This window comes from Onychomys torridus, chromosome 5 (genome assembly GCF_903995425.1).
Source record: "Onychomys torridus chromosome 5, mOncTor1.1, whole genome shotgun sequence".
NCBI classification, from domain to species: Eukaryota; Metazoa; Chordata; class Mammalia; order Rodentia; family Cricetidae; genus Onychomys; species Onychomys torridus.
In genome coordinates this window covers 134,273,277-134,298,690 of record NC_050447.1, presented here as the reverse complement: position 1 = coordinate 134,298,690, position 25,414 = coordinate 134,273,277, and the positions used below count along the sequence as shown (strand labels likewise).

Genomic DNA, 25,414 nt, shown 5'->3' with positions numbered 1-25,414 from the left:
TCAATGATGATCTCGGGATTTTGTTATTGACTTGATGTTCTTGACTTGACTTGTTCTTGACATAGCCATCTGTGATGTCTCCTTTCAGACTGTGTCCTAATTGACATATTTTAGAAGAGAAATTTAAGAGCCTGTCATCCCTCTCTATTTCCATGGCCTCAGGACTCCATAGAACCTAACAGTGAACCCAGCTTTCTTCCCTCATTCCATTCTATCAGGGACTATGGGGGTCCAGCCCCTTAATAGTCCCCTCCGAGGGTCTGGGAAGAATCTACAACCAGCTGATAATTAAACTTTGATGAAAAGAAATGAATATATACATGAAATTCCTTAGCCCATACACTTGATTATTCTGTGTCAGTTCTCTCTCTACAAGTTTATACTCTGCTCTCATTTTTAGTTCTTTTCGTGTCCAATTTCTCTTTACATTTATCTGTTGTCTCCTTCAGGTTCTGTCTTACTTCCTTCATCTAGTTCTGTCCCTTCTAGGTTCTCATCCATCTAGTTCTTTCCCATATCAGTTCCTCTCCCATCTCCTTCTCACTAATCTTGTTCTTCCTCACCTTGTTCTTCCCCATCTGGCTCTTCCTCATCTTCCATCTCATTCTTCTAGTACTCTCTCTAGCCCTTCAATTGAGTTCTTCCCCATCCTCAGTTTGTTCCTCTCAAGTTCTTACCCATTTAGTTCTTCCATTCTCTTTTCTCCTCTCTGTCCTCCAGTGCCCAGGAAGTCCTGGTATATATACACTTGCAAGTAGTAATCCCTTGGTAGTGCAAAGTCAGGCTTCCAGGGTCAAATGGAGGGATGATAAGAATCATATAGAGAGGCAATAACCATTAATTATCATTTGTAACCCCAAAGGGAAGTGACCAATGGAGAAATGAATTAACTAAAGGCTAAATTCAGGTAATATCTAAGAAGAGGGATCTTATGTGCTCAACTATATTCTTAAACATGGTTAGTAGAAAATGTTAAGAATCTTTAAGTTGCTAGGTCAATGGGAGAAAATAAAACTGCCTTCTTTTTTTCCTGTGGCTCCTATCTGTACAAGCTATCTGCCTGCCATTTTTCTGCAGGGTGGGGGAAAGTGTGCTCAGTTACTAGGCAACCTGTGTACAGGTAGATGCCTCTGGTGATAGTTAAAGGGAGATCTGGAACTGGAGGTAAGATTTGGGAAAGGAGGAAGTTAAGCTTAATTGGCACATCTGTCAGGCCTTCTCAAACAGTTAGCCTGGATGCTTAGGTATGTTCTTAGAGAGTACAGCGGTATCTCTAATAAGGTACTTTCCTCCATCTGGGGATGGGCCTGGCTGGATGCTGCCAATGATGATAATTACAGGGAGGCTTGAACTGGGGTTTGGGCTGAGCATACTGTCAGTGCAGAAGGTTATCTAAATATTCCTAGAAGTGGTTAGGTAAGGAGTTAGAGGTCTATAAAGTTAGTAAGACTGTAAGAATGGAGGTTCCAAGCTAAGTTGTGTAAAGCTATTACTTAACGTCCACCTGACCTAGGCAGTGTCTCCTTGTGGAATTTACCTTAATCAGGAGACTCGCATGTGGACTGTTATTACTGTTAGTCTTTGAAAGTGGCTAAGGGGGATATCTGATTCCAGAGGAAGCCTTTCCTGCGGCTGTTCTCCAAATACCTTGAATGTGTATTCCAGAGAGTGATCAGTCCACACCGTTAGCCCTTCTTAGGGAAAAATCAATTGGGAAAACTATGAAGGTACACATGATTTTAATAACAGAATACAGCTGATATATAACAAGCCAAATAACACCAAAAGCTCCTTGGATTTTGGCTTTCTCTTGAGGAATTCCTTGATCCCTCCAGGTAGTGACTTTGCCATAACCAGCTGAGTTCTTATGATAATATTCCTGTGGCCCAAAGCACTGTGTCAGCCTCCAAAACCAGGTGGCATCTCAACCAAGAAACCCATTTGTCTTTCTGGACTTGGTTTATTATTTCTGGACTGAGATACAGAGAAGGCAGGAAAAGAGAAGGAACAGAACACTCACTCAACAAAGATAAGACTAATTATAATAAAAACCAGGAGCCAGATATTGGGGTAAATGCTGAAATATCAGAGGAAAGAAGGCACAGCCACTTCTCACCTCACCAGCTCCACAAATCCTCTGACTAAATGCCCCAGAGTCCTCAACCAAAAAGGGCTCTTAAGGTCCTGTCTCATGCCTCATATGCCTTTCTTTGCCCAAGTGTTTCTCTTCCTATGTCAACCTTCCTAATGCTGGGATTAATGGTGTGTGTGCTTCCCAAATACTGGTAGCAAAGGCATGAGATCTCAAGTGCTGGGATGAAAGGCTTATGAGCTTCCCTAATTCTGGGGTTAAAGGTATGTGCTACTACTGCCTAGCTGTTTCTTTTTTAAACTGGATTAATGTTGTATAGTCCAGGGTAGCTTTGAACTCACAGAGATCCAGAGAGATCTTTGCCTCTGAGTGCTGGGATTAAAAGTGTGTGCCACCCACTGCCTGACCTCTATGTTTAATTCTGTGGTGGGCTCTGTCCACTGATCTTCAGGCAAGCTTTATTTTTTATATTACAAAAAATATATCACCACAAAGGATTTAAAAATAGGAATTATGTAGAAGATCCTTAAAGAGGATATTAATAAATCTCTTAGTAACATCTGAAAACACACAACATATAACATACAACAACAAAAACAGTGTAAGACATGGAAGTAGAAATAGAATCTCAAAGGAAAACCCAAAATGAGATGAAACAGGAAATGAAAAATTTAGGAAGTCAAACAAAACCCTCAGAGGTAAGTCCCAAGAACAAAGAACAAGACATGGAAGGGAGACTCTCAGACAGTGAAGACAAGGTAGAAGACATGAACACCTCGGTCAAAGAAAACACTAAACCTAAAAAGATCCAGGCAAAAACACCCAGGAAATGTGGGAAACTATAAAAAAACAAATCTATGAGTAAAAGGAGCAGTGGAAAGAAGGAAGAGAAACCCAAGGCAAAAGCACAGAGAAAGTACTCAACAGAATCTGAGAAGAAAAATTCCCTAACCAAAAGAAAGAGGTGCCTATCAAGGTACAGGAAACATATGGAATGCCAAAAACATGGGACCAGAAAATAAATCCTCCAAGTAACATAGTAATCAAAACACTAAGCATATAGAACAAAGGAAGATATCAAAAGATGCAAAGGAAAAAGACCAAGTAACACGTGAAGGCAGGCCTGATGGAATAACACTGAACTTCTCAATGGCGACATCAAAAGCCAGAAGTGCCTGGAGAGATATACAGACTGTAGGAGATCACAGGTGTCAGCACAGACAACTTTATCCAGCTGGACTTTAAATCATTACATGATGAAACCAAATCTAGGCACTATATACCTACAAATCCAGCTCTATAGAAGGCACTGATAGAAAATGAATTTACCTAGGCTTACATACTCACCAACTGCTGGTGTGAAAAGGAAAGATCTGATCCTCTTTACCTCTTTGCTACTGCTGCCAAAAACCATGTTACAATTAAGGCAAAGTTTGTCTAAGAGAGCAGCCTTCCAGTCTTTTCTCAATAACATTTATGTTTTAAACACAAGTACAGAACACTAACCAAAGATTATATCATGACAACATTCCCCAAACCCAAGTACATTGCAAACATGCAGAGATTTCTTTCATTTTGTTTCTAATGTGAAACTAAACTTTGTTCCTATTATCTGTATATTTCAATTTGTTGTGCAGACTTCCATCCACTATTGATACCTGGGGAGCTAGTCTCCAGCAGCACAGGGCTCAAAAGAAACCCACTGAGATGATGTACTATGACTTTTTTATCTGGGGGTGTAAGGGAAAAGACACTCAGTCTCTTGATGGTTTCCTTCTTCTCTATTCTTTGTTCTGTGTTCTCTATTATCTTTTATCTCTATCCAGAAATTTCATTTTTGTCTCTCTTGATGTTTTCCTTCTAACTCTCTTGATGTTTTCCTTCTAACTCTATTTTTCCATACAACTTATATACCCCAGCAAATATTCCAAGCAATATAAAATTTACAATGTGGTTACGTTCTGTTTTCAAATGAATGATTACAATGAATACAAGTAAAAGAAAAAACCAACCATGTTTTCCATATCCCTTATATGATTCAATATTTTACGTATTAAGGTGAAAAACAAGTTGTCCCAAGAACCCACATCCATTCACACACAAGCAATTTGTTATAGATTAACAGAGTGTAAGCAAGCAAGGTATTTTTCTCAGCCAGTTCTTTGGCAGGTTGTGTTTTGCAGATACAAAGAAAGGACCAATTACTTTACTGTAGCTACGGTTTTCCTGGTCCTGCCTGGCCCACGGTCAGGACAAATCTCTCTCACCTGCAAGTCCCAAAACAGCTCAGACCCAACCACTTAAACACACAGACTTATATTACTTATAAACTGTATGACCATAGCAGCCTTTTTGCTACATTTTTACATCTTAAATTAACCCATTTCTATTAGTCTATAAATTGCTCATGGCTTACCAGTACCTTACATCTCTCTCGTCATGGCGGTGGCTGGCAGCATCTCTCCCCTTCAGCCTTCCACTTCCCAGAATTCTCCTCTCTCCTTGTCTGGCCTATACTTCCTGACTGGCTACTGGCAAATCAGTGTTTTATTATTAACCAATCAGAGCAACACATTTAACATACAGAACATCTCACAACACTTTACTACTTATCTTGAAAGGTAATCTTCTAAAGAATCTTAAAGGAATCACAAACCTAAACTTTTATGCATGAAAATCAAACACTCAGTACTATTTTAAATCTTTATGGTCCATACTCAGTCACTGATAGTTTTTCTTTTATATTAGGAAACTGGAGTAGAAATAAGTACAAGGAATCAGTCATCATCTTTGATCACCAACCAATCACACCAGGAAATTACATCAGTTATCAATAATTGGGCTGCTTTGTGTTTTGAACACTAACCTCAAAGATATCATCAAAATATTTTAATCTAACCTAAGGTCATTCTAACGCTTTGTTTCAGCTTTGTTGCACTATGAAACCCGTGAACACATCTCTCTCACAATATTAAAATTCAAAGAATTTGAGCCAACCTGCCTCCCAGGACTCAATTGTTTTTCTTAATCATTAACCTAAGTCACAGTCTATATAGCTCCTCAATAGAAACTCATGTGTTCTAGTTCTGACACTTCCTTGTTTCATTTTTTTTATCATTTGCAGCCTCTGCTTTATCAGAGGCAGGGGCATCATTTTATCCTACTTTCATGTATATTAAATTTTCCACTAAACTAAACTCTATCATAATTCTTTACTATATTTATTAAAGAACCTCAATAATCAAAATTGTATTTAAACTGCTATTATTATTGTATAAAATTGTTGCTTCAGTTTATCAATAAAGTTTAAGAGAAAATCACCTTCATAATAATCCATAGTAAAAATTCCCGGTAGATCAGCCAGCAGGTAAGAGTCCTGTGGGGCAGTGGCTCTACCACTGCCCCCACCAATTGGAACCTGTAACCTACAAGACCCACTCAGATGCTCAAACAGAACCCAGCATCCTTCCCCTGGACAACTATCCTGCTGCAAAATCAGTAGCCTCTAGAGGCACAAGCACCAACTGGAGGAAAAGCAGCCTAACCGTGAACAGCCCTCTCCAACAACATCAGCAGATCCTATAGTCACAAGCACCACCCAGCTGGACAAACAGGCACAGGCAAAACGTACACCAGTTGGGAAAACAGACGCCATAGGAACAGGCACAACCCATTTGAATTTGAAGAGCAGACCCCATAGATACAAGTAAAGCCCACACCAGCCAGAAGAACCAGACAATAGTTGGATCTAGGTTCTCAAACCCCCACAAACCTCAACTGAGATAACTCTACTCCACCTGACAACCACCCAATCACCAGAACCCTTAGATATTCAGGCAAAAGACTCTTGTGTATTATTAAAAGGACCAGCCTTAATAATATACTTCCCAGGGACTCAGAAGTGAAACTATGAATGGTAAGAATTATTTTTGGGAAATGAATCTACACTGAGCCCTTAGTCCAATGATTTTATTCTTCTCCACTATCCTGTGCCCTGGGAGTCCCAGTATATATACACTTACAAGCAGTAATCCCTTGGCAGTGCAAAGTCAGGCTTCCAGGGCCAAACAGAGGGGTGATAAGAATCACAAAGAAGGGTAGTAATTGTTAATTATTATTTGCAACCCAAAAGGTAAGTGACTAATGGGGAAATGAATTAACTAAAGGCTAAATTCAGGTAATATCTAAGAAAAGGGATCTTACGTGCTCAACTATATTCTTAAACATGGTTAGTAGAAAATGTTAAGAATCTATAAGTTGCTAGGTCAATGGGTAAAAATAAAACTGCCTTCCTTTTTCCTGTAGTTCCTTACCCATCCATGTTATCTGCCATTTTTCTCCAGGGTGGGGGAAAGTGTACTTGGTTGCTAAGCAACCTGTGTACAGCTAGATGCATCTGGTAATAGTTAAAGGGAGATCTGGAACTAGAGGTAAGATTTGGAAAAGCAGAAAGCTAAGCTTAATTAGCACATACACCTGAACTGGGCAATTGCCAGTGTAAATCTTTGCCTTTTCTGACAGATGGTCTGTTGTTAGGAAGTACAGGAAGTTTCTCAGATAAGATACTTTTGTCCAGGAGAAAGGTTCTGGAAGGATGCAGCTAATGACAATAATTACAGGGAGGCCAGAAACTGGGGTCCTGGCTGTGTACTGCTATTAGTGCAGGTTATCTAAATATTCCTTTAGTACAAGGGAAATGGTGCCCAATAATTGATCAACAAACACACTGTTCTTAGAAGAGGAATTGAATGAAAAAGCTACAATAACATGTAAAAAATTTTATTGAAGGAAAATGGCTAATATTCAAGATCTACTATCACCAGATGCCTTGAGCCTCAGCTTGACCTCTGGAAGGCCCTTGGCTTCTTCCAGGTATTAGCTTGTCAAAACGAGCTGAAACCCTATTTCATATTATTGCAACTTGCAGCAAAAGGAAAGAGACAATAAAGGAACAAAAGACCTATCCAACAAAGACATCACAAGAATCAACACCTGTTCCTATAATTATCCCAAACCCAGATGGGTAAAAGGCAGTGTAAGAATACATTAAACAACATAAAGAACAATATGGCACCACCAGAACCTAGTGATGCTATAACAGCAAGACCTGAATATTCCAACACAGATGAAGCAGAAGAAAACAGCCTTAAAAATAACTTTATGAATATGATAGAGGCCTTTAAAGAGGAAATGAAAAATTCCCTTAAAGAAATGGAGGAAAAGGCAGACAAAAAACTTGGAAGAAATCAGTAAATCCCTTTAAAAAAGCCAAGAAAAAAATAATCAAACAGGTTAAAGAAACAGTCTAAAACTTGAAAATTGAAATAGAGGCAATAAAAAACACACAAACTGAGGGAATTCTGGAACTGGAAAATCTGAGTAAATTAACAGTAACCACAGATGCAAGCATAACCAACAGAATGCAAGAGATGGAAGAGAGAATCTCAGGTGTTTGGAAGATATGATTGAGGAAATAGATTCATTGGTCAAAGAAAATGTTAAATCCAACAAATTCTTAATGTAAAATATCCAGGAAATCTGGGACACCATGAAAAAAAAAACAAACCTAAGAATAATAGGGTTAGAGAAGGGGGAGAATTCCAGCTCAAAGGCACAGAAAAAATACTCAACAATATCATAAAAGAAAACTTTCCCAACCTAAAGAAAGACATACCTATAAGGATACAAGTAGCTCACAGAGCACCAAATAGATTGGACCAAAAAAAAGTCCCCTTACCACATAATAATGAAAACAAAACATACAGAATAAAGAAGGCTATTAAGAGCTGCAAAGGAAAAAGGCCAAGTAACATATGTAGTTGGAGTTTTCTCCAGTCCTGCTCAGACCCATAGCCACTCAGACCCAAATAAATACATAGACGTTTATATTATTTAAACTGTTTGACCTAATGGCTCAGGCTTCTTGCTATCTAGTTCTTATATCTTAAATTAACACATTTCTATTAATCTATAAGTTATCACATGGCTTGTGGCTTACTGGTACCTAACATCTTGCTTCTATGGCAGCAGTGGCTGGCAGCTTCTACTGACTCAGCCTTGTACCTCCCAGAATTCTCCTCTCTCCTTGTCCTGCTTACACTATATTTCCTGCCTGGCTACTGGCCAATCAGTGTTTTATTTATCAGTCAATCACAGCAACACATTCACAGAATCCCTAGCAAACATATAAAGGCAGATCTATCAGAATTACACCTCACTTCTAAATGGATACTATGAAAGCCAGAAGGTCCTGAAAAGATGTTTTACAGACACTAAGAGATCACAGATGAAATCCAAGACTGCTACACACAGCAAAACTTTCAGTCACCATAGACAGAAAAAACAAGATATACCATGACAAAACCAGATTTAAACAATACCTATCCATAAATCCATGCCTATGGAAAGTACTAGAAGGAAAACTCCAACCCAAGAAAGTTAGTTGCATCCATGAAAATACAGGCAATAGATAATCTCACACCAGCAAATCCCAAAGAAGGGTATAGATATAATAGGATGAAAGGGTAGATTAGGGAACTTACTTCTAAAGAGCAACAACTTGTTTAAAATATTTTACATTGGTTTAGATTTTAGTCTATTGATACAAACTTCGTTAATTTTGTTATATTGTGTGTATATTTCTACTCTTGTTTAAGGTATTATGTTTATATAGCTCATTTAAAATTGTAATGGATAATTAAAAATAGATTAATAACTGGTCATCTATGATAATTATACTCATAGCCATGTTAGTTAAGTCTTCTAGGTATACACAGAGATATTTCAGATAGACAGGTACTCTTCAAACACTTCAAAGGTCTACAGAATATGGCATTTAAAATATTTTTAAAATTTAGACTTTCTGGACAGTGAGACATGTCTGCTCCTGGCAACACCAATTTACTTCAGAGAGGAGAATGGGCATTGAAGACACTTCATATCTTATCTTCACCTTGGCAAAAATAGCCATTTGGGCAAGAAACTGTTCTTGCCTGGACTGCTTGATCAACTGGACATACAGGACCCATAGAAAGGTGACCACTAAACTTTGCTTGACAAAATGGTCCTTCAGGTTCCTGCTTCGCAGAGGAAACTGCCAGACATTCTACAGGACACTGAGAGAAGTGACCAAGAGACTCTAGCCCTGTGGGCTGAAAACAGATGCCCCAACTTTACAAAGGAACATTAGTTGACAGTCCAGGCTGCCAGCTGGCTCTGTCTACTCTTGCAAGACTCCTGAAAAATGCTTACATCCTTCTCCCATTTCTCAGGTAATATTATATCCTTCTGAGGTCTTTGATGTGGTTGAAGACTAGATAGTTGTAATTTCCTCAGTTATGATACAAGATAAGTTAGATATAAAACCTTAGACTCACAAATATAAGATAGATGGGATATCTTCTTTAATATTGTAACTGTAATTCTTGCTAGATGATTGTTTTGTTATATGTAATTTTACTATGTAAAAGTTAAAACCTTCCTTTAAAAAAAAAGAAAAGGGGAAGTGCTGTGGATATCGCTCTATGTAAATAAAGTTCTGATTGGCCAATGGCCAGGCAGGAAGTATAGGTGGGACAAGAGAGAAGAGAATTCTGGGAAGTAGAAGGCTGGGGAGAGACACCGCCAGCAGCCGCCATAAAAAGCAACATGTAAAGGTACTGGTAAGCCACAAGCCATGTGGCAAAGTATAGATTAATAGAAATGAGTTAATTTAAGATAGAAGAAGTAGATAACAAGAAACCTGCCATGGCCATACAGTTTGTAAACAATGTAAGTTTCTGTGTGTTTACTTGGTTGGGTCTGAGCGACTGTGGGACTGGTGGGTAAGAGAGATTTGTCCTGACTGTGGGCCAGTCAGGAAAACTCTAGCTACAAATTCATATTCCCCTTTCTTCTTTAGAAAGAGATCTCATTTATAATCAACCTGCTTTAAAGAAAAATATTGGTTTTTCTCTGTCCCACACCAAAGGGCTCTTCTGATTTGGGACACAAGAATCTCTTAACCATTTCTTTTAGCAATATGTCTGGGTTTAGAGAAGGAGTGAGCCAATTCCATCTCCAAAGCCAGCTTGATAATTTTGGGGATGTGGGCGTAGTTTCTCTTACTACTTCCTGCTGGAGGGGGGCGCTGTATCTTATGGGGATACAAAGAAAATTTTAGGATTATGGAGTAGTCCATTAGGGTGAACCTCTGAGCCAGTTGCCTTGAAACCATTCTGGATGTCAGATCGTCTGGGCCATGGTGTCATCGGAGACCTTTCAGGTGGTCTTGGCTGATCAAACCTGATATATCTTAATCTGGAACAAATCCACAGCCTCAAGCTTTCTGTGGAAACAAAAGCAGAGACTCTTTCCAAAGCAACATATCCTTATATCCAAATTTTGAAGTCAAGGTACCTTTAAAATTTACATATTTGTTTAACTCAACAGTTTTTACGATCAAATCTTTTTCTGTAGTTAAAAATCCCAAAGACAAGACAAACCAGATTCTTTGTGTAATATCCATCTTTGTAAGACTGAAACGCTGCTGTGGCTGCTGGCTCCACTCACCTCAGCTTCCCAACATGGTGGTGGTACAGTTTACAGCCAGTTCTGGGTCTAGAAGCAGTTCTATCAAAGCAGTACATAGCCCAGAAACTTTTTTTTTTTTAACTAGCAAAGGCTAAATCCACCATGCAGCAGAGTAAAGTGCTGCTTGTAGACTCCTCATTCCCGCTGCACTGCAGGTCAGACGCACATGCCAGGAACCCGCCATAGTAGCTCAAACCGGCAGGCTGCCGCTAACTTGAGAGAAACAATTAGGAAGCTGTTTTTAGCTCTGTTTTAGAATCTTTTTCCCCCAGGTTTTAGGTGGAAACTCTTGCAAACACTTTGGGCGCCATTTGTAGTTAGAGTTTCCTGCCTGGCCCAGTCAGGACATATCTCTCTTACCCACCAGTCCCACAGTCGCTCAGACCCAACCAAGTAAACACACAGAAACTTACATTGTTTACAAACTGTATGGCCGTGGCAGGTTTCTTGTTATCTACTTCTTCTATCTTAAATTAACCCATTTCTATTAATCTATACTTTGCCACATGGCTTGTGGCTTACCAGTACCTTTACATGTTGCTTTTCATGGCGGCTGCTGGCGGTGTCTCTCCCCAGCCTTCTACTTCCCAGAATTCTCTTCTCTCTTGTCCCACCTATACTTCCTGCCTGGCCACTGGCCAATCAGAACTTTATTTACACAGAGCGATATCCACAGCAGAAGGGAAATACACACATAGCCACAACAAACAAGAAAACCAAAAATAACAGAAATTAACAATCATTTTACATTAATATGTCTCAATATCAATGGACTCAATTCATCTATAAAGTGACACAAGCTAACAGAATGGATATGAAAACAGGATCCAGTCTTCTGTTGATACAAGAAACATACCTTAACTTCAAAGACAGACACTACCTCAGAGTCAAGTGTTGGAAAAAGATTTTTCAATTAAATGGACCTAAGAAACAAGCTGGTGTTGCTATCCTAATATCTAACAAAATAAACTTCAAAGTAAAATTAATCAAAAGAAAGGAAGAAGGACATTACATATTCATCACAGGAAAACTCCATCAAGATGAAGTCTCAATTCTGAGCATTTGTGCCCCAAATATAAAGGCATACACATTTGTAAAAGAAACCTTACTAAAGCTTAAATCACACATCAAACCCCAAACACTAATAGTGGGAGACTTCAACATCCCACTCTTACCACTAGACAAGTTTGTCAGACAGAAACTTAACAGAGAAATAAGTGAGCTAACAAATATTATGACCCAAATGGAATTAACAGAAATCTATAGAACATTTCACCAAAACACAAAAGAATATACCTTCTTCTTAGCACCTCATGGAACCTTCTCTATTTTGTCCACATACTGGGTCACAAAGCAAATCTCAACAGACATACACACATAACCCTCTGTATCTTATCAGATCACCATGGCTTAAGGCTAGAATACAACAACACAAATTACAGAAAGCCTACAATCACATGGAAACCGAACAACACTCAACTGAATCACCATTGGGTAAAGGAAGAAATAAAAAAGAAATTAAAGACTTCCTAGAATTCAATGAAAATGAATGCAAAACATCTGAGTACTAAGAGGAAAGTTCCTAGCACTAAGTGCCTACATAAAGAATTTGGGGAAATCTCACACTAGTGACCTAGCAGCATACCTAAAAGCTCTAGAACAAAAAAAGAAAAAAGCAAACACACATAGGAGGAATAGACAACAGGAAATAATCAAACTGAGGGCTGAAATCAATAAAAGTAGAAACAAAGAAAACAATACAAAGAATCACTGAAACACAGAGTTGGTTCTTTGAGAAAATCAACATGATAGACAAATTGTTATCCAAACTAACTAAAAGACAGAGAGATAATATCCAAATTAACAAAATCACAAATGAAAAGGCAGCCATAACAACAGACACTGAGGAAATCCAGATAATCATTAGGTCATACTCCGAAAACCTATACTCCACAAATTTGGAAATCTAAAAGAAATGGACAATTTTCTGGATACGTACCACCAACAAAATTAAATCAAGACCAAATATTCAATTTAAATAGACATATAACCCATAAGTAAATAGAAGCAGTCATTAAAAGTCTCCCATTCTAAAAAAGCCCAGAGCCAGATGATTTCAGTGTAGAATTCTACCAGAATTTTCTAATACCAATACTCCTCAAATTGTTCCATACAACAAAAACAAAAGGAACATTGCCAAACTCTTTTTTATAAGGCCATAGTTACTCTGAAACACTAACCACACAAAGATGCAACAAAGAAAGATAATTATAGACCAATCTCCCTCATGAACATTGATGCAAAAATACTCAATAAAATATTGGATAAGCAAATTCAAGAACACATGAAACAAATCATCTGCCATGATCAAGTAGGCTTTATCCCAGAGATGCAAAGGTGGTTCAACATATGAAAATATTTTCAATGTAATCCACCATCAAAACAAACTGAAAGAAAAAAAATACATGATCATTTTGTTAGATGCTGAAAAAGCGTTTGACAAAATTCAATACCCCTTTATGATAAAGGCCTCAAAAAGATGAAGGGTACAAGGAACATATCTGTAGCAGGAATATTAAAAGTTCTTATTAATAAAATAAAACTCAGAGCCAGGTTTTGGGGTGAATGCTGGAAGATCAGAGAAGCAGAACAAGCCACAGCTACCTCACCTCACCAGTTCCTCAGCTGGTCCTGTTTCCTCAGACTGGAAGCCTCTGAGTCCTCATCCAGAATGAATCTCAGCTGAACTGTGCTGCTCTAAAGCCTAAAAGCTTAACCAGCCAAATGCTTCTAGTTTCTGGTCTTCACGCCTTATATATCTTTCTGCTTTCTGCCATCACTCCCTGGGATTAAAGGCATGTGTCACCATACCTGGCTATTTCCAATGTGGCCTTGAACTCACAGAGGTCCAGAGGGATTTCTGTCTCTGAAATTCTAAGATTAAAGGCGTGAGTGCCACCATTTTCTAGCCTCTGTATCTAGTGGCTGTCTGTTCTCTGACCCCAGATAAATTTATTAGGGTACACAATATTTTGGGGAACACAATTCCACCACACATACCTAAACATAATAAAAGCAATGTGCGACAAGCAGATTGCCAACATCAAATTAAATGGAGAGACAAAGTGATTCCACTAAAATAAACAACAAGACAAGGCTGTCCACTCTCTCCATATCTATTCAACACAGCACTTGAAGTTCTAGCCAGAGCAATAAGACAACACAAGGAGATCAAGGGAATACAAATTGGAAAGGAAGAAGTCAAACTTTTGCTTTTTGCAGATGATATGATAGTATACATAAGTGACCCCAAAAAGTTTACCAGGCGACTTTTACAGCTGATAAATACTTTCAGCAATATGGCAGGACACAAGATTAACTAAAAAAATCAGTAGCCCTCATATATACAAAAGAAAAATGGCTGAGAGAGAAATCAGAGAATCATCACCCTTTACAATAGCCACAAAGAATATAAAATATCTTGAGGTAACCAAACAAGTGAAAAACAAGTATGACAAGAACTTTAAGTCTTTGAAGAAAGAAATTGAAGAAATATCAGAAAGATCTCCCATCCTTGTGGTTAGGTAGGATTAACATAGTACAAATGGCAATCTTACCAAAAGCAATCTACAGATTCAATGCAATCTGCATAAAAATCCCAACACAAATCTTCACAGACCTTGAAAGAACAATACTCAACCTCATATGGAAAAACATAAAACCCAGGATAGTTCAAACAATCCTGTACAATAAAGGAACTTATGGAGGCATCACCATCCCTGACTTCAAGCTCTAATCTAGACCTATAGTAATAAATACAAGAACTTGGTATTGGCATAAAAACAGACACATGTATCAAAGGATATGAATCAAAGTTCCTAACATAACATACTTATAAACACCTGATTTTTGACAAAGAAGCCCAAACTGTACAAGGGACAAGAAAGTATCTTCAACAAATGGTGCCAGCATAACTGGATGTCAGCATGTAGAAGAATACAAATAGATACATATCTATTACAATGCACTAAACTGGAGTCCAAGTGGATCAAAGACCTCGATCTAAATCCAGATACACTGAACCTGATAGAAGTGAAAGTGGGGAGTAGCCTTGCTGTATAATATTATTTTAAGGTGTGTTACTTTTGTTTATGTTGCATTTGTTTAACTCTGTGAGGCTCTGTTACTTTGCCTGTCTAAAACACATGATGGTGTAGTAAAGAGCTGAATGGCCAGTAGTATGGCAGGAAAAAGGATGGGCAGGGCTGGAAGGCAGAAAGAAAAAATAGAAAGAGATATCTGGAAGGAGAGGAAGGAGTGAGAGAAGGAGAGGAGGATGCTAGGGAACAGGCACCCAGCCTCATAGTCAGCCTGGAGTAAGAAGGAAAGATAATGTATACAGAAATAGAAAAAAGTAAAAGCCCATAGGCAAAAGGTAGATGGGACAATTTAAAGGTAAGAAAAACTGACAAGATACAAGCCAAGCTAAGGATGGGCATTTATAAGAAAGAATAAGCCTCCAAGTGTGAATTATTAGGGAGCTGGTGGTGGGCGGCCCAAAAGACCAAAAATCAATGGAGTAAGAAAAACAAACAAACAAACAAACAAAATCAACCAACTACATAACATTGAATGCATTGGCACAGGAGACCACTTCCTGAATATAACACCAATAGCACAGACACTGAGATCAACAATTAATAACTGGGACCTTCTGAAACTGAAAAGCTTCTGTAAAGGAAAGGACACAGTAAGACAAAATGACAGCCTACAGAATGGGAAAAAACCTTCACCAACCTCACATCTGACAGAGAGCAGATCTCCAAAGTATATAAAGAACCAAGAAACTAGACATCAAAATAATAATAAATAACAATAACCCAATTAAAATGCAATCTAATTAAAAATGGGGTACAGATATAAACAGAATTCTCAACAGAAGAATCTTGAATAGCCAAAAGTCATTTAAGAAATTGCTCAACATCTGTTGATACTTTATTTGTGATAAAATGTGATTTTTTTATATATTAATAAATAAAGTTGCCTGGAGATAAGAGGTCAAATAGCCATTAAGCAGAAGTCCGCATTGGTGGCACACACCCTTAATCCAATCACATGCCAGGCAGAGTCCCTGTGTGGTCAAGGACATAGCCAAGTGTGGTGACAGGAGCCTTTAATCCTAGTACCAACCATAGAGACCTGGAAGTCCATATAGACAGGCAGTGATGAGGAAGTCATGTTGCTGGGCTTAGAACCAATGAGAAGGCAGAACAGGAAAGCAATAAAAACACAAGTCACACAGGAAAAGGCTCTCAGGGGAAGCTATTGCTGGTGGAAAGCTAAAGCTAGCCATGGCTCTCTGATCTCTTTGGCTATTTGTCTCTGTGTTTCTTATTTACTAAGACTGTTTAGCATTTTGTCTACAAACATCCTTAGTCATCAGGGAAATGCAAATCAAAATGACTCTAAGATACCATTTTACACCTGTAAGAATGACTAAGATCAAAAAATGCTAAGGACAGCCTATATTGGGGAGGATGTGGAGTCAGGTGGACTACTCCACTACTGGTGGGAATGCAAACTTGTACAGCCACTTTGGAAATCAGTATGGTCGTTTCTCAGAAAATTGGGAATCAGTCTACCTCAATACTTAGCAATACCACTCTTGGTAATATAATCATACCTCAAGGACACTTGCTCAACAATGTTCACAGCAGTGTATTCATAATAGCCAGAACCTGGAAACAACCTAGATATCCCTAAACCAAAAAATGGATAAAGAAAATGTGGTACATTTACAAAATGGAGTATTACTCAGTGGTAAAACAAACAAACAAACAAACAATGACCTCATGAAATTTGCAGAAAAATGGATGGAACTAGAAAAAAATCATCATCCTGAGTGAGTTAACCCAGACCCAGAAAGATAAACATGGTATGTACTCACACATTAGTGAATAGTATATGTAGAGCAAAGGATAACCAGGCTATAATCCACAGCCCATAAGAAACTAGTAATCAAGGAGTATCCTAGGAGAGACACATGGATCACCCTGGGAAGGGGAAATGGATGAAGTGTCCTGGGTAAACTGGGGGTAAGGGGGACAGGAAAAGGAGAGGTGATGGGGAACTGGAACATGAGGGATCAGGATGGTTGAGATGGGGGAGGAATGGATAGGGAGAACAATAAAAGAAATAGCTTGATGGAAGGGGCCATTGTGGGGTTAAGGAGAAAAATGGTTGTTGTTGCTTATTATTTACTCTTTTGGGGGGCCTGTCACGCAGCTCCCAAATAAATCACACATGGAGGCTTATTGTTACTTATGAATGCCCAGCCTTAGCTTAGCTTGTTTCTTGCCAGCTTTTCTTAACTCCAAATTATCCCGTGTATCTTTTGCTTCTTAGGCATTTACCTTTTTCTATTTCTGTATATCTTTCTTTCTTACTCCATTGCTAGTTGTGTAGCTAGGTAGCTGGTGCCTGGGTCTTCCTTCTTCTCTGACTACTTCCTTCTCTTCCCAGATTTCTCCTTCTATATATTCTCTCTGCCTGCCAGGCTCACCTATCCTTACTCTTGCTTTGCTACTGGCTGTTCAGTTCTTTATTAGATCATCAGGTGTTTTACACATGCACAGTAACACAGCCTCACAGAGCTAAACAAATGCAACATAAACAAAAGTAACACACCTCAAAATAATACCCTACAACAGCTGGTGCCAGGGAAACTCCATAGGATCTACAAGGATGACCCAAGGTAAGACTCCGTGCAATAGTGGAAAGGATGCCTGAATTGCCTTCTCCTGTAATCAGACTACCTGGTTGTCATCAGAGAACCTTCATTCAGTAACTGATGGAAGCAGAAGCAGAGTTCCACAACCAAGCACTGGGCCAAGATCCAGGAGTCCAGTTGAAAAGGAGAAAGGATTATATAAGCAATGGAGGTCAACATCATGACCTAGAAACCTACAGAGACAGCTGACCAAAGTTCATGGTAGCTCATAGACTCTAGACCAACAGCTAGATAGCCTGAATGGGACCTATCTAGACCCTCTGCATGTGAATGACAGTTGTGTAGCATGGTCTGTTTGTGGAGATCACAGTAGTGGGCCCAGGATCTGTTCCTGGCTCATAAGCTGGCTTTTTGGAACCTATTCCCTACGGTGAGATGCCTCACTCAGCCTTGATACAGGGAGGGGATTGGGTGGTGGTGGGTGGGGATTTGTTTGTGACGCAACTAGATATGCCAAGGTTTGTTGACTTCCAAGAGAGGTATTATTCATTCAGAGGAGTAAGGGGGGGTGGAAGGGAGGTGAGAAAAGGAAGAGGGAAGAGAGAGGGGAGGGGAAACTGGTTGGTGTGTAAAATAAATGAAAAAAATGTTTTTCAATTTCTACTAGAACAGGATATTTCCATGAGATAAACACATTAAATTACAGGCAGTGGGAATCTCCTCACATGCATTCACACCATCCCAGATACCAGAGATAGATGGCAGCCACAAGTACACAAACAAACAGCAGTAGCAAGAGAGATTCTGGGTCCAAGGCTCCAGGGCCTTACCTTTCTGAGATTCACACATCAGAGTCTCATTTCCTGGTGGGTGGGTCCCCTGAAGTCCATTGGCATCTGCTGCTCCCCTGACATGGCCACCACCAATCTACCTTGACTGAGGGAAGGCATACATGTTCTATAGGGCTGCATCTATTCAGTTCTGCCAGTAACGAACATAGAAACATCTTTAAATATCAATTATCTGACAAGTACACAGTAAAACTTAGGAAAACTCAAAGGAAAAGGCATGAATCTACCTTTTTTAACCTTTTCCTGTGATATATTAAAATAGAAACAAGCTTCAGATCTCTTCACATGCAGTGATTTACATTGTGTGTTTTTCAGTCACACCTGTATCCACTTTTCTGACTTTTGCCACATCTGCTTTGTGATGCCCAGCTGTGCTAGTCAGGGAAATGGTAAAGTCCACACAGCAGTTTCCATGTGTCCAGTCAAACCTTGTAGACCACCTTTTTGTGCACATGAGTCATCACTCCTTTGGTTTGAACAGCTCCAGTACTTTTTCTAAAGCTGGCCTGAGACACTGATGTCAGGGTGAATGACAAGTTTCTCTAACATCTCTGTTTTCTTATTATTTCATCTCTGATGGTGCTTCTGTCTGTCATAGGCTGAGGCACTGATGGTTGGTCTGAGTTACAAGTACTTCTGGCACTTCTGTTTCCTGCTGGGGTTATTTCATCCTCTCTGAAGATGCTCCTGTCTGTCACAGGCTGAGTTTCAGGCAAGGAAGTCGCAGACAGATACACCCTCCTTGATGTTTCTGATGAGCTGTCTGCATTGCCTTCACAGTTCCTAGGCTAGCATATGTTCTCCATACAGATGGGGAATCTGAGGTAGGGCTGTGGCTCACACAAACTGTGCCCAGTGAGTTCATCCTCCCACAAGTCTGTGTTTTGAAGACTGTCAATTATTTGAAACAGGCCATCCATGAGTCTTAGGATTTTCAGAAAAGCCACACTCTGTAAGCTTTGGCGTGGGGTTTTTCTCCAGAACCATGTTTCCTTCTTGGGGATCCTGACTCACTAGTCAAGCTAGCTTATGACTACTCTGTGGGCCAGACTGAGGCTTCGGGGAAGAGGTAGGCACTGTTTCAGAGAGGAAAGGGTGGAGCCATAGGCTGCTCTGCTCTTGCATCACTAGCCACCTTTATAAATAGCTCTTAGCAGAGTCTGGACAGCACAGTCCTGGTTTTGCCTTTGAACAGAAGCTGCAGAACTCCATGAGGGAGCTGAGACAGGCAAGGTACACAGGCCCTGGATCCTAAGGAATCATGCTCCAAAAACATCCTCACAGCTTTGCTCTGGCAACCTGACTTCTCTTCTTTCTCTAGATTTTGTTTTTCTTTCTTTCTTTCTTTTTTGTTTGTTTGTTTTGGTTTGTTTTTGTTTGTTTTGGGGATTTTCTTGTTATTATTTTAAGATAATAATAGAATTACATCATTGCCCCTCCCCCCTTATCCTCCCTCATAACCTCAGAAAAACCCTTCCTGATTCATTTATAAATCTGGCCTCATTTTTCATTGTTGCTACAATTATGATTACAAAGAAAAGGGGGTGGTGCAAGATCTGCCCTTTTCTGATTGGCTGGCTCTAGCCTGCAAAGATCAGTAAGATGTGGAGTCTTTTAAGCAGGACAGGGGGTGTGGGGGAAAGGAGGCCTCTGACAGTCCAGGACTCATAGCTGAATGGCAAAGTGGCAAGTTGGAAGTACAGAGCTAGGGGGCCCTGGCAAAGACCCAGCAAGGCAAGCAGGAGCTACCATTGGGGTCGGGAAACCACAGCTCACCACCTATACTCACTCACCTAGGGCATCCTGCCTCACTGCAGGGCCTTTTGTACCACCAGAAGGTGCCATCTCACTAATCAGTATGCATAATATTACTTCCTTTCAGGTTTTTCAGGTATGACCATTTGGTATTGGACAATTCCTTGTTCCCTAGGTTTTTCTGACCTCATTAATGCTGTCCTACTGCTTGAGAATGGCCTCAGCTGCTCCATCATGTGATCCCAGTTTGGATGCTGAATGGGAGGAATGGAAGATGAACTTTAAAAAATCCTACAGCCCGGTTTGTAACATGGTCACTGTCCAGAGGGATTTCAGAAAGAATGGCCCTTGCTGTTGGGAGTCTGTAGGCATAAACGTGGCCAAAGAGGCTAGCCATTACTGAGGACTTGCTTAAGACATTCACTATGAACTCAAGGAGGCCAGCTTTGCTAATCCTCTGGGTCTGGAGAATGGCTGGCTGTGGTGTCCTGAGATCCCTCTCCATGGCTCTTCTTTACCTGTTACTACACTCCATTTGGTCAGCTTGTGTATGGAGTTAATAAGAAGAAAATACTATCTGTTGTATTCATTTCCAGGATGAGGAAGGGCACGGAAGAGCAGTGTGGGAAAAGAATAAGAAATTTATTGAGAAGCACAATGCAGACTATGAGCAGGGAAAGACAGGCTTCATTATGGGCCTGAATGGATTTAGCGACATGGTGAGTGAGATATGGATTATGAATTCTGTGCTTGTTCACGTAAGGTCTTTACATTTAGTCTCTTGGTTTTCAATGTTTTGTTTGCTTTTTCTTGAAGACAGATGAAGAATTCAGGACAAATTGCCTTGGAAGGTCAAAGTCTAATGTAGATTTGCCTAAATCTGAGACTTTAGAAGAGAACAGCAATGTGGCACCTGTGATGGATTAGGTATGACAGAGTCTCATCCCTACCTTCAATTGTCCAGAGGAAGCCGAGGAGAAACTGAAGTTCTCACTGAGGTCAGCTGTAGAACAACTGGAGTTTCACTGTTTGACTAAGTGTTCTGCTCTATGAAGTGTGGAGAGAGTTTGTATTAGGTTGTGGATGACAACCTTTTGTTCTTGATTAGAGTACTGTAGTTGGGCATTAAGTATGGTGACCATGAAGGAAAAAGGTTCCAGGGAAGGTACTGTGAGAAAGCCACTGTGTTGCAATCTTTCTAATCAATGGGATATGTGCTTTTCTTCCAGCTGGAATAATAATTGTTGCATGATTGGCAACAATGAGATAGCCTAGGAGTAAAGAAATCACTCTGTCATTGCCTTAGGAGTCTTCTGCCAAGATGTGAGCTGCATGATGCTGAGGAGAATGGACTTGGGGAAATAGGAACAGGGGAATTCCTCTCCATCACATTGTCCAGCAAGTGCTGTGTAGAATGAAATGCTGAATCATTTAATATCAACACTGTGATGTGAACCATCATGAATATTCTCACTAATAGAATATTAACAATGTTTACCACAATATCTTAAAATTAAAGCTTGACTTTAAAGGTAATATTATGCTTTCTTTCTGGTTTTGTTTCAGTAAGATTATATGTCATTAAAACCTTTTGCTTGAAGGTATACCTGGCTGTGGGAAGGTGTTCTAGGAGAAGGAGTGCCAGGTTCTCTCATTATAGAGTCAGTTTCCCATCCTTAGTTGAGCTCTGTTTCCTGGGCTTCAGGTGCCCACTTTCAGGAATTATCTGAAAGTTGACAAGGAATTTTCTGGGATTCCAATGTGTTAATTCACATGGATTGACCAAGTATAATTGGTTACTGGAAAACTAGTGAGTGCAGAGATGGCATCTTCTGTCCCAGTGCCCTGATCCTGTTCCATGAATCTAATTTTATGATCATATCAGTAATCTGTACTAGCTGTGCTGTGGCTATATAGAAGCCAACTAAAGGATGAGGTCTGAGTGAAAGGAATGTAGTCTATGCTCAAGTGACCCTTTCATAAACCAACAGAGCCCAGTCATGCAAATGGTACGTGGATGTCTCTTACTGCAATTGCATTCAGTCCAATCTCAAAAGTCATCAGTTTCAGGAGGGTTCATATTTCTGAAATTCAAATTTTTTTTGGACTAATGGAAGCTCATTTACTGTGACTACCTATGAAACAAACACAGTAACAGCACAATACAGACTTCGAACAGACAAATGCACATAGTTTAAATTTCCAATCCCAAATGGAATTATGGGGACATAACAGAATAACAAGTCCAAAGCAAGACAACAACCAGTCACTTAAAGTATGATGTACTATACTCCATGGCTGACACAGATATCTGACTGCCTCACCTATGATCCCTGTAGGACCTGTAGACTGCCCTGGGCTGGTTCTTGCCATATATTTAGCTTTCTGTGGTGGATATCCCATGGCTTTGGTCTCACCACCTTTTTAGATTTCACTTTCCCATGAGGGGCCTGTCAGTGCCTGCTTGCAGATACTCTTACCTGAGAACAAGTGCCTCACCTCAGTGTCTCTCAGAATCCATGACTCATCAAATTTAGGAATTTTCAAGCCTATGGAACCAGTTGTTCATATATTACATCACATGGTTTTAAGACACCTTTGGGTAAAGCTTGGCACTTTGGGATGTTGAATGCATCACCTTGGCGCAATGATTCTGGGGACTCAGTTCCCTAGGAACTAGTTTTCCAGAACACCCTAAAGTTTCACAACCAACCCTCCCTGACTCTCCCATTGTTACAGTCATGTATTTTAGTTTGTAGGGGAATCCCTCTCATTTCCCAGATCTTAAGTTTCAATAATGACTTTTATAAACACACATGGATAGTTCCAAGAAAGCAGAGCATTTATTAAATGAGAATTAGCCAAGTGTTTGTAAGCACATTAGAATATAGACTAGGGACATTCTGTCATGACTTTCTTGTTACTTTTCCTATATTAATCTCTGGAATCTCCATATTTACCATGTTCCTTTTCCATATCCTTCTGCCTCCTTACCAGTTGATGAGGCTGTGGGATGTAGTTCACATTCAAACCGTAGCGGTAACAGCTGCACAACTGTTACAGTTCCTCCCTGTGATTGAACGTTATTTGCCAGGATTGCCATCTGGTATACACTATATATATATATATATGAGAGAGAGAGAGAGAGAGAGAGAGAGAGAGAGAGAGAGAGAGAGAGAGATTATATGCACAGCTATTTGTGCTAACTTCCCAAAGGTCATTCCACCCTGCTTTCCTCATGGTGCCAGTTGCATGCCAGAAAACCATGAAATAAATACATCTCTCCAAAATGAAAATCAGCCCTTACACCTTGTCACACAATACTTTGTACAGTAGGCTGGACTAAAGCCAATACCCAGCCTTGTGTCTTTCTGCAGGGTATTTAATAACCTTACTTTTCTGGCCTAAGCATGAGTGTATTTACCATCAAAAAATCCCTTTCTTGGTCCCCTAAATTTATGATGCCTTTCTTCTATTTCAGTATCCCCTTTCTCATTTAATGACCTACTTCTGCCACTCTGCCACACACACAGAAATTCAGGTCCAGCACATCATAATACCCATGATATTTGTCTTTAATAACCCTGGTTTCATTTGCTAACATAATAATCTCCATTTCCATGGGTTTCCTACAAATGTCATGATGTCATTTTTCTTTATGTCTGAAGGAAAGTATATTGAATGAGCACATTGTGTTTCTTTTATTCATTCATCATTTGGTGGGTGTCTAGGCTGGTCACAGGTCTTAGCTGTTGAGAATGTTACAGCAGTGAGCTCAGGTGTATGAATGATACAGGTATGTTGACTTAGCATCTCATGGATACTCAGCAGTGGTATAGCCACGTTTCAGTTATAATTTTGTTTCTTGAGAAGCCTACACACTGAATTCCCAGTGTCTGCTGTGGTCCACATCCCCATCCACAGTGGACACTGACTCTTATCTTGGGCTTGCACTTGTCATGACGTTTGAATCCCTGACATTCTGACTCTTGTGGAGAGACTCTGAGAGCAGTTGAATTTTCATTTCCCTTGTGGCTAAGGACATTGAACTTTTACTATTATTATTGTTATTATTTTTTTTTTTTGAGACAGGTTTTCTCTGTGTAGTTTTGGTGCCTGTCCTGTATCTTGCTCTGCAGACCAGGCTGGCCTCAAACTCACAGAGATCCACCTGGTTCTGCCTCCCAAGTGCTGGGACTAAAGGCGTACACCACCACTGCCTGGCTAACTTTAATTTTTTAAACTATGTACAACCTTCTTAGATAACTCATCAGTTCACTGGCTATTTTTTTTTAAGTTTTCAAGTATACAGATGGAACTAGAAAAGATCATATTGAGGGAGGTAACCCAGACCCAGAAAGATAAATGTTGCATTTTCTCTCTCATCAAAGGTTCATAGCTCTAAACCTTCATATGTTTGTATATAACCTGGAGTAACTGTAGACACCAGGAAAATAGAAAGAGACCATTGCTGGTTGGGGTTTGGGGGGATCAATAAAGAGGAGAAAAGTAGATCAGTGTCTAAAGGGAGAAATGTAAAAACAGAGGGGTATAATTAGGTTGGAAGAGGGTGCTAAATAGTGAAGGAGGGAGGGAAGCAAAGTAACACTAAGGATGTCTGAAAAACTCCAAAGAAACTGTGTTGTTAACTATCGCCTAAAAATAACTACAACACACATAAGTTAGTCTATAAATATATATACAGTTTAAGTAAAAATTTCCAATCTGGGCTGACAATGCTCCCTCCAAGAGCCCAGAGAATCCACAACACCAAATTGAGAAGCCCTCTTTGGAGTTGTTGGTCAGAGTTATCCTAGAGATTCCCAAAACATTACAGGCAGTTGTTCTTGCTTTGACTGCCCCCTGGAGGTGAAAAGTAGCCAGTGTTTTGACCTGCTAAATATCTGGAGGCTTGGTTCTTGAAGTTGTTCATGTTTTCTAGAATATTAATTTCCCGTCTTAGATTTGTTGTCAAAATATTCTCCCATTCTGTATGCTTTGTCTTCAGTCTGTTGATTTTTTCTTGTTGGTGCAGAAGCTCATTTACTGATTGTTGTTGTTATTGTTGTTGTTTTGCAATCAATTATGAGCTGTCCTGCACTGATATCCTGTATTATCATCCCTTTCTGACAGTTCTAGTCTGCTTAATATTTATGCATTTCCCTGTATTTTCCAGCAGTAGTTTTGAGGTTTGGGCGATTACATTAAGGTCTTTGATCCTGTTGAGCGATGACTATGTGCTGAGAGTATGTGTCTATGGAACTAGCCTCCATCATATAAATTTAGATATACAATTTTCCCAGTGCCAATTGTTGAAGAGGTTGTCTTTTTTAATATACATTTTTGACACCATTATCAAACACTGCCGGACTTGGGCTGTAGGTGTTTATTTCTGAGTCTTGAATTCCATTCCTT

The 25,414-nt window shown here is 39.6% G+C and overlaps 1 protein-coding gene across 2 annotated transcripts; it reads left to right on the top strand.

Annotated features, from left to right (window-relative positions):
* Window positions 1–20,198: 20,198 nt before the first annotated feature.
* Window positions 20,199–21,535, top strand: LOC118584467 (protein CTLA-2-beta-like). 2 transcript variants are annotated; one of them, XM_036188719.1, is made up of 4 exons: window positions 20,199–20,300; window positions 20,596–20,718; window positions 20,816–20,926; window positions 21,306–21,535. In XM_036188719.1, exons 1-3 carry the CDS (start codon window positions 20,214–20,216, stop codon window positions 20,924–20,926), a joined length of 321 nt encoding a protein of 106 aa, XP_036044612.1. In that variant the 5' UTR covers window positions 20,199–20,213; the 3' UTR covers window positions 21,306–21,535. The 2 variants fall into 2 exon arrangements, with proteins under 2 accessions (XP_036044612.1, XP_036044613.1); XM_036188720.1 differs by lacking the exons at window positions 20,816–20,926; window positions 21,306–21,535 and adding an exon at window positions 20,966–21,076.
* The last annotated feature ends 3,879 nt before the right edge of the window (window positions 21,536–25,414 follow it).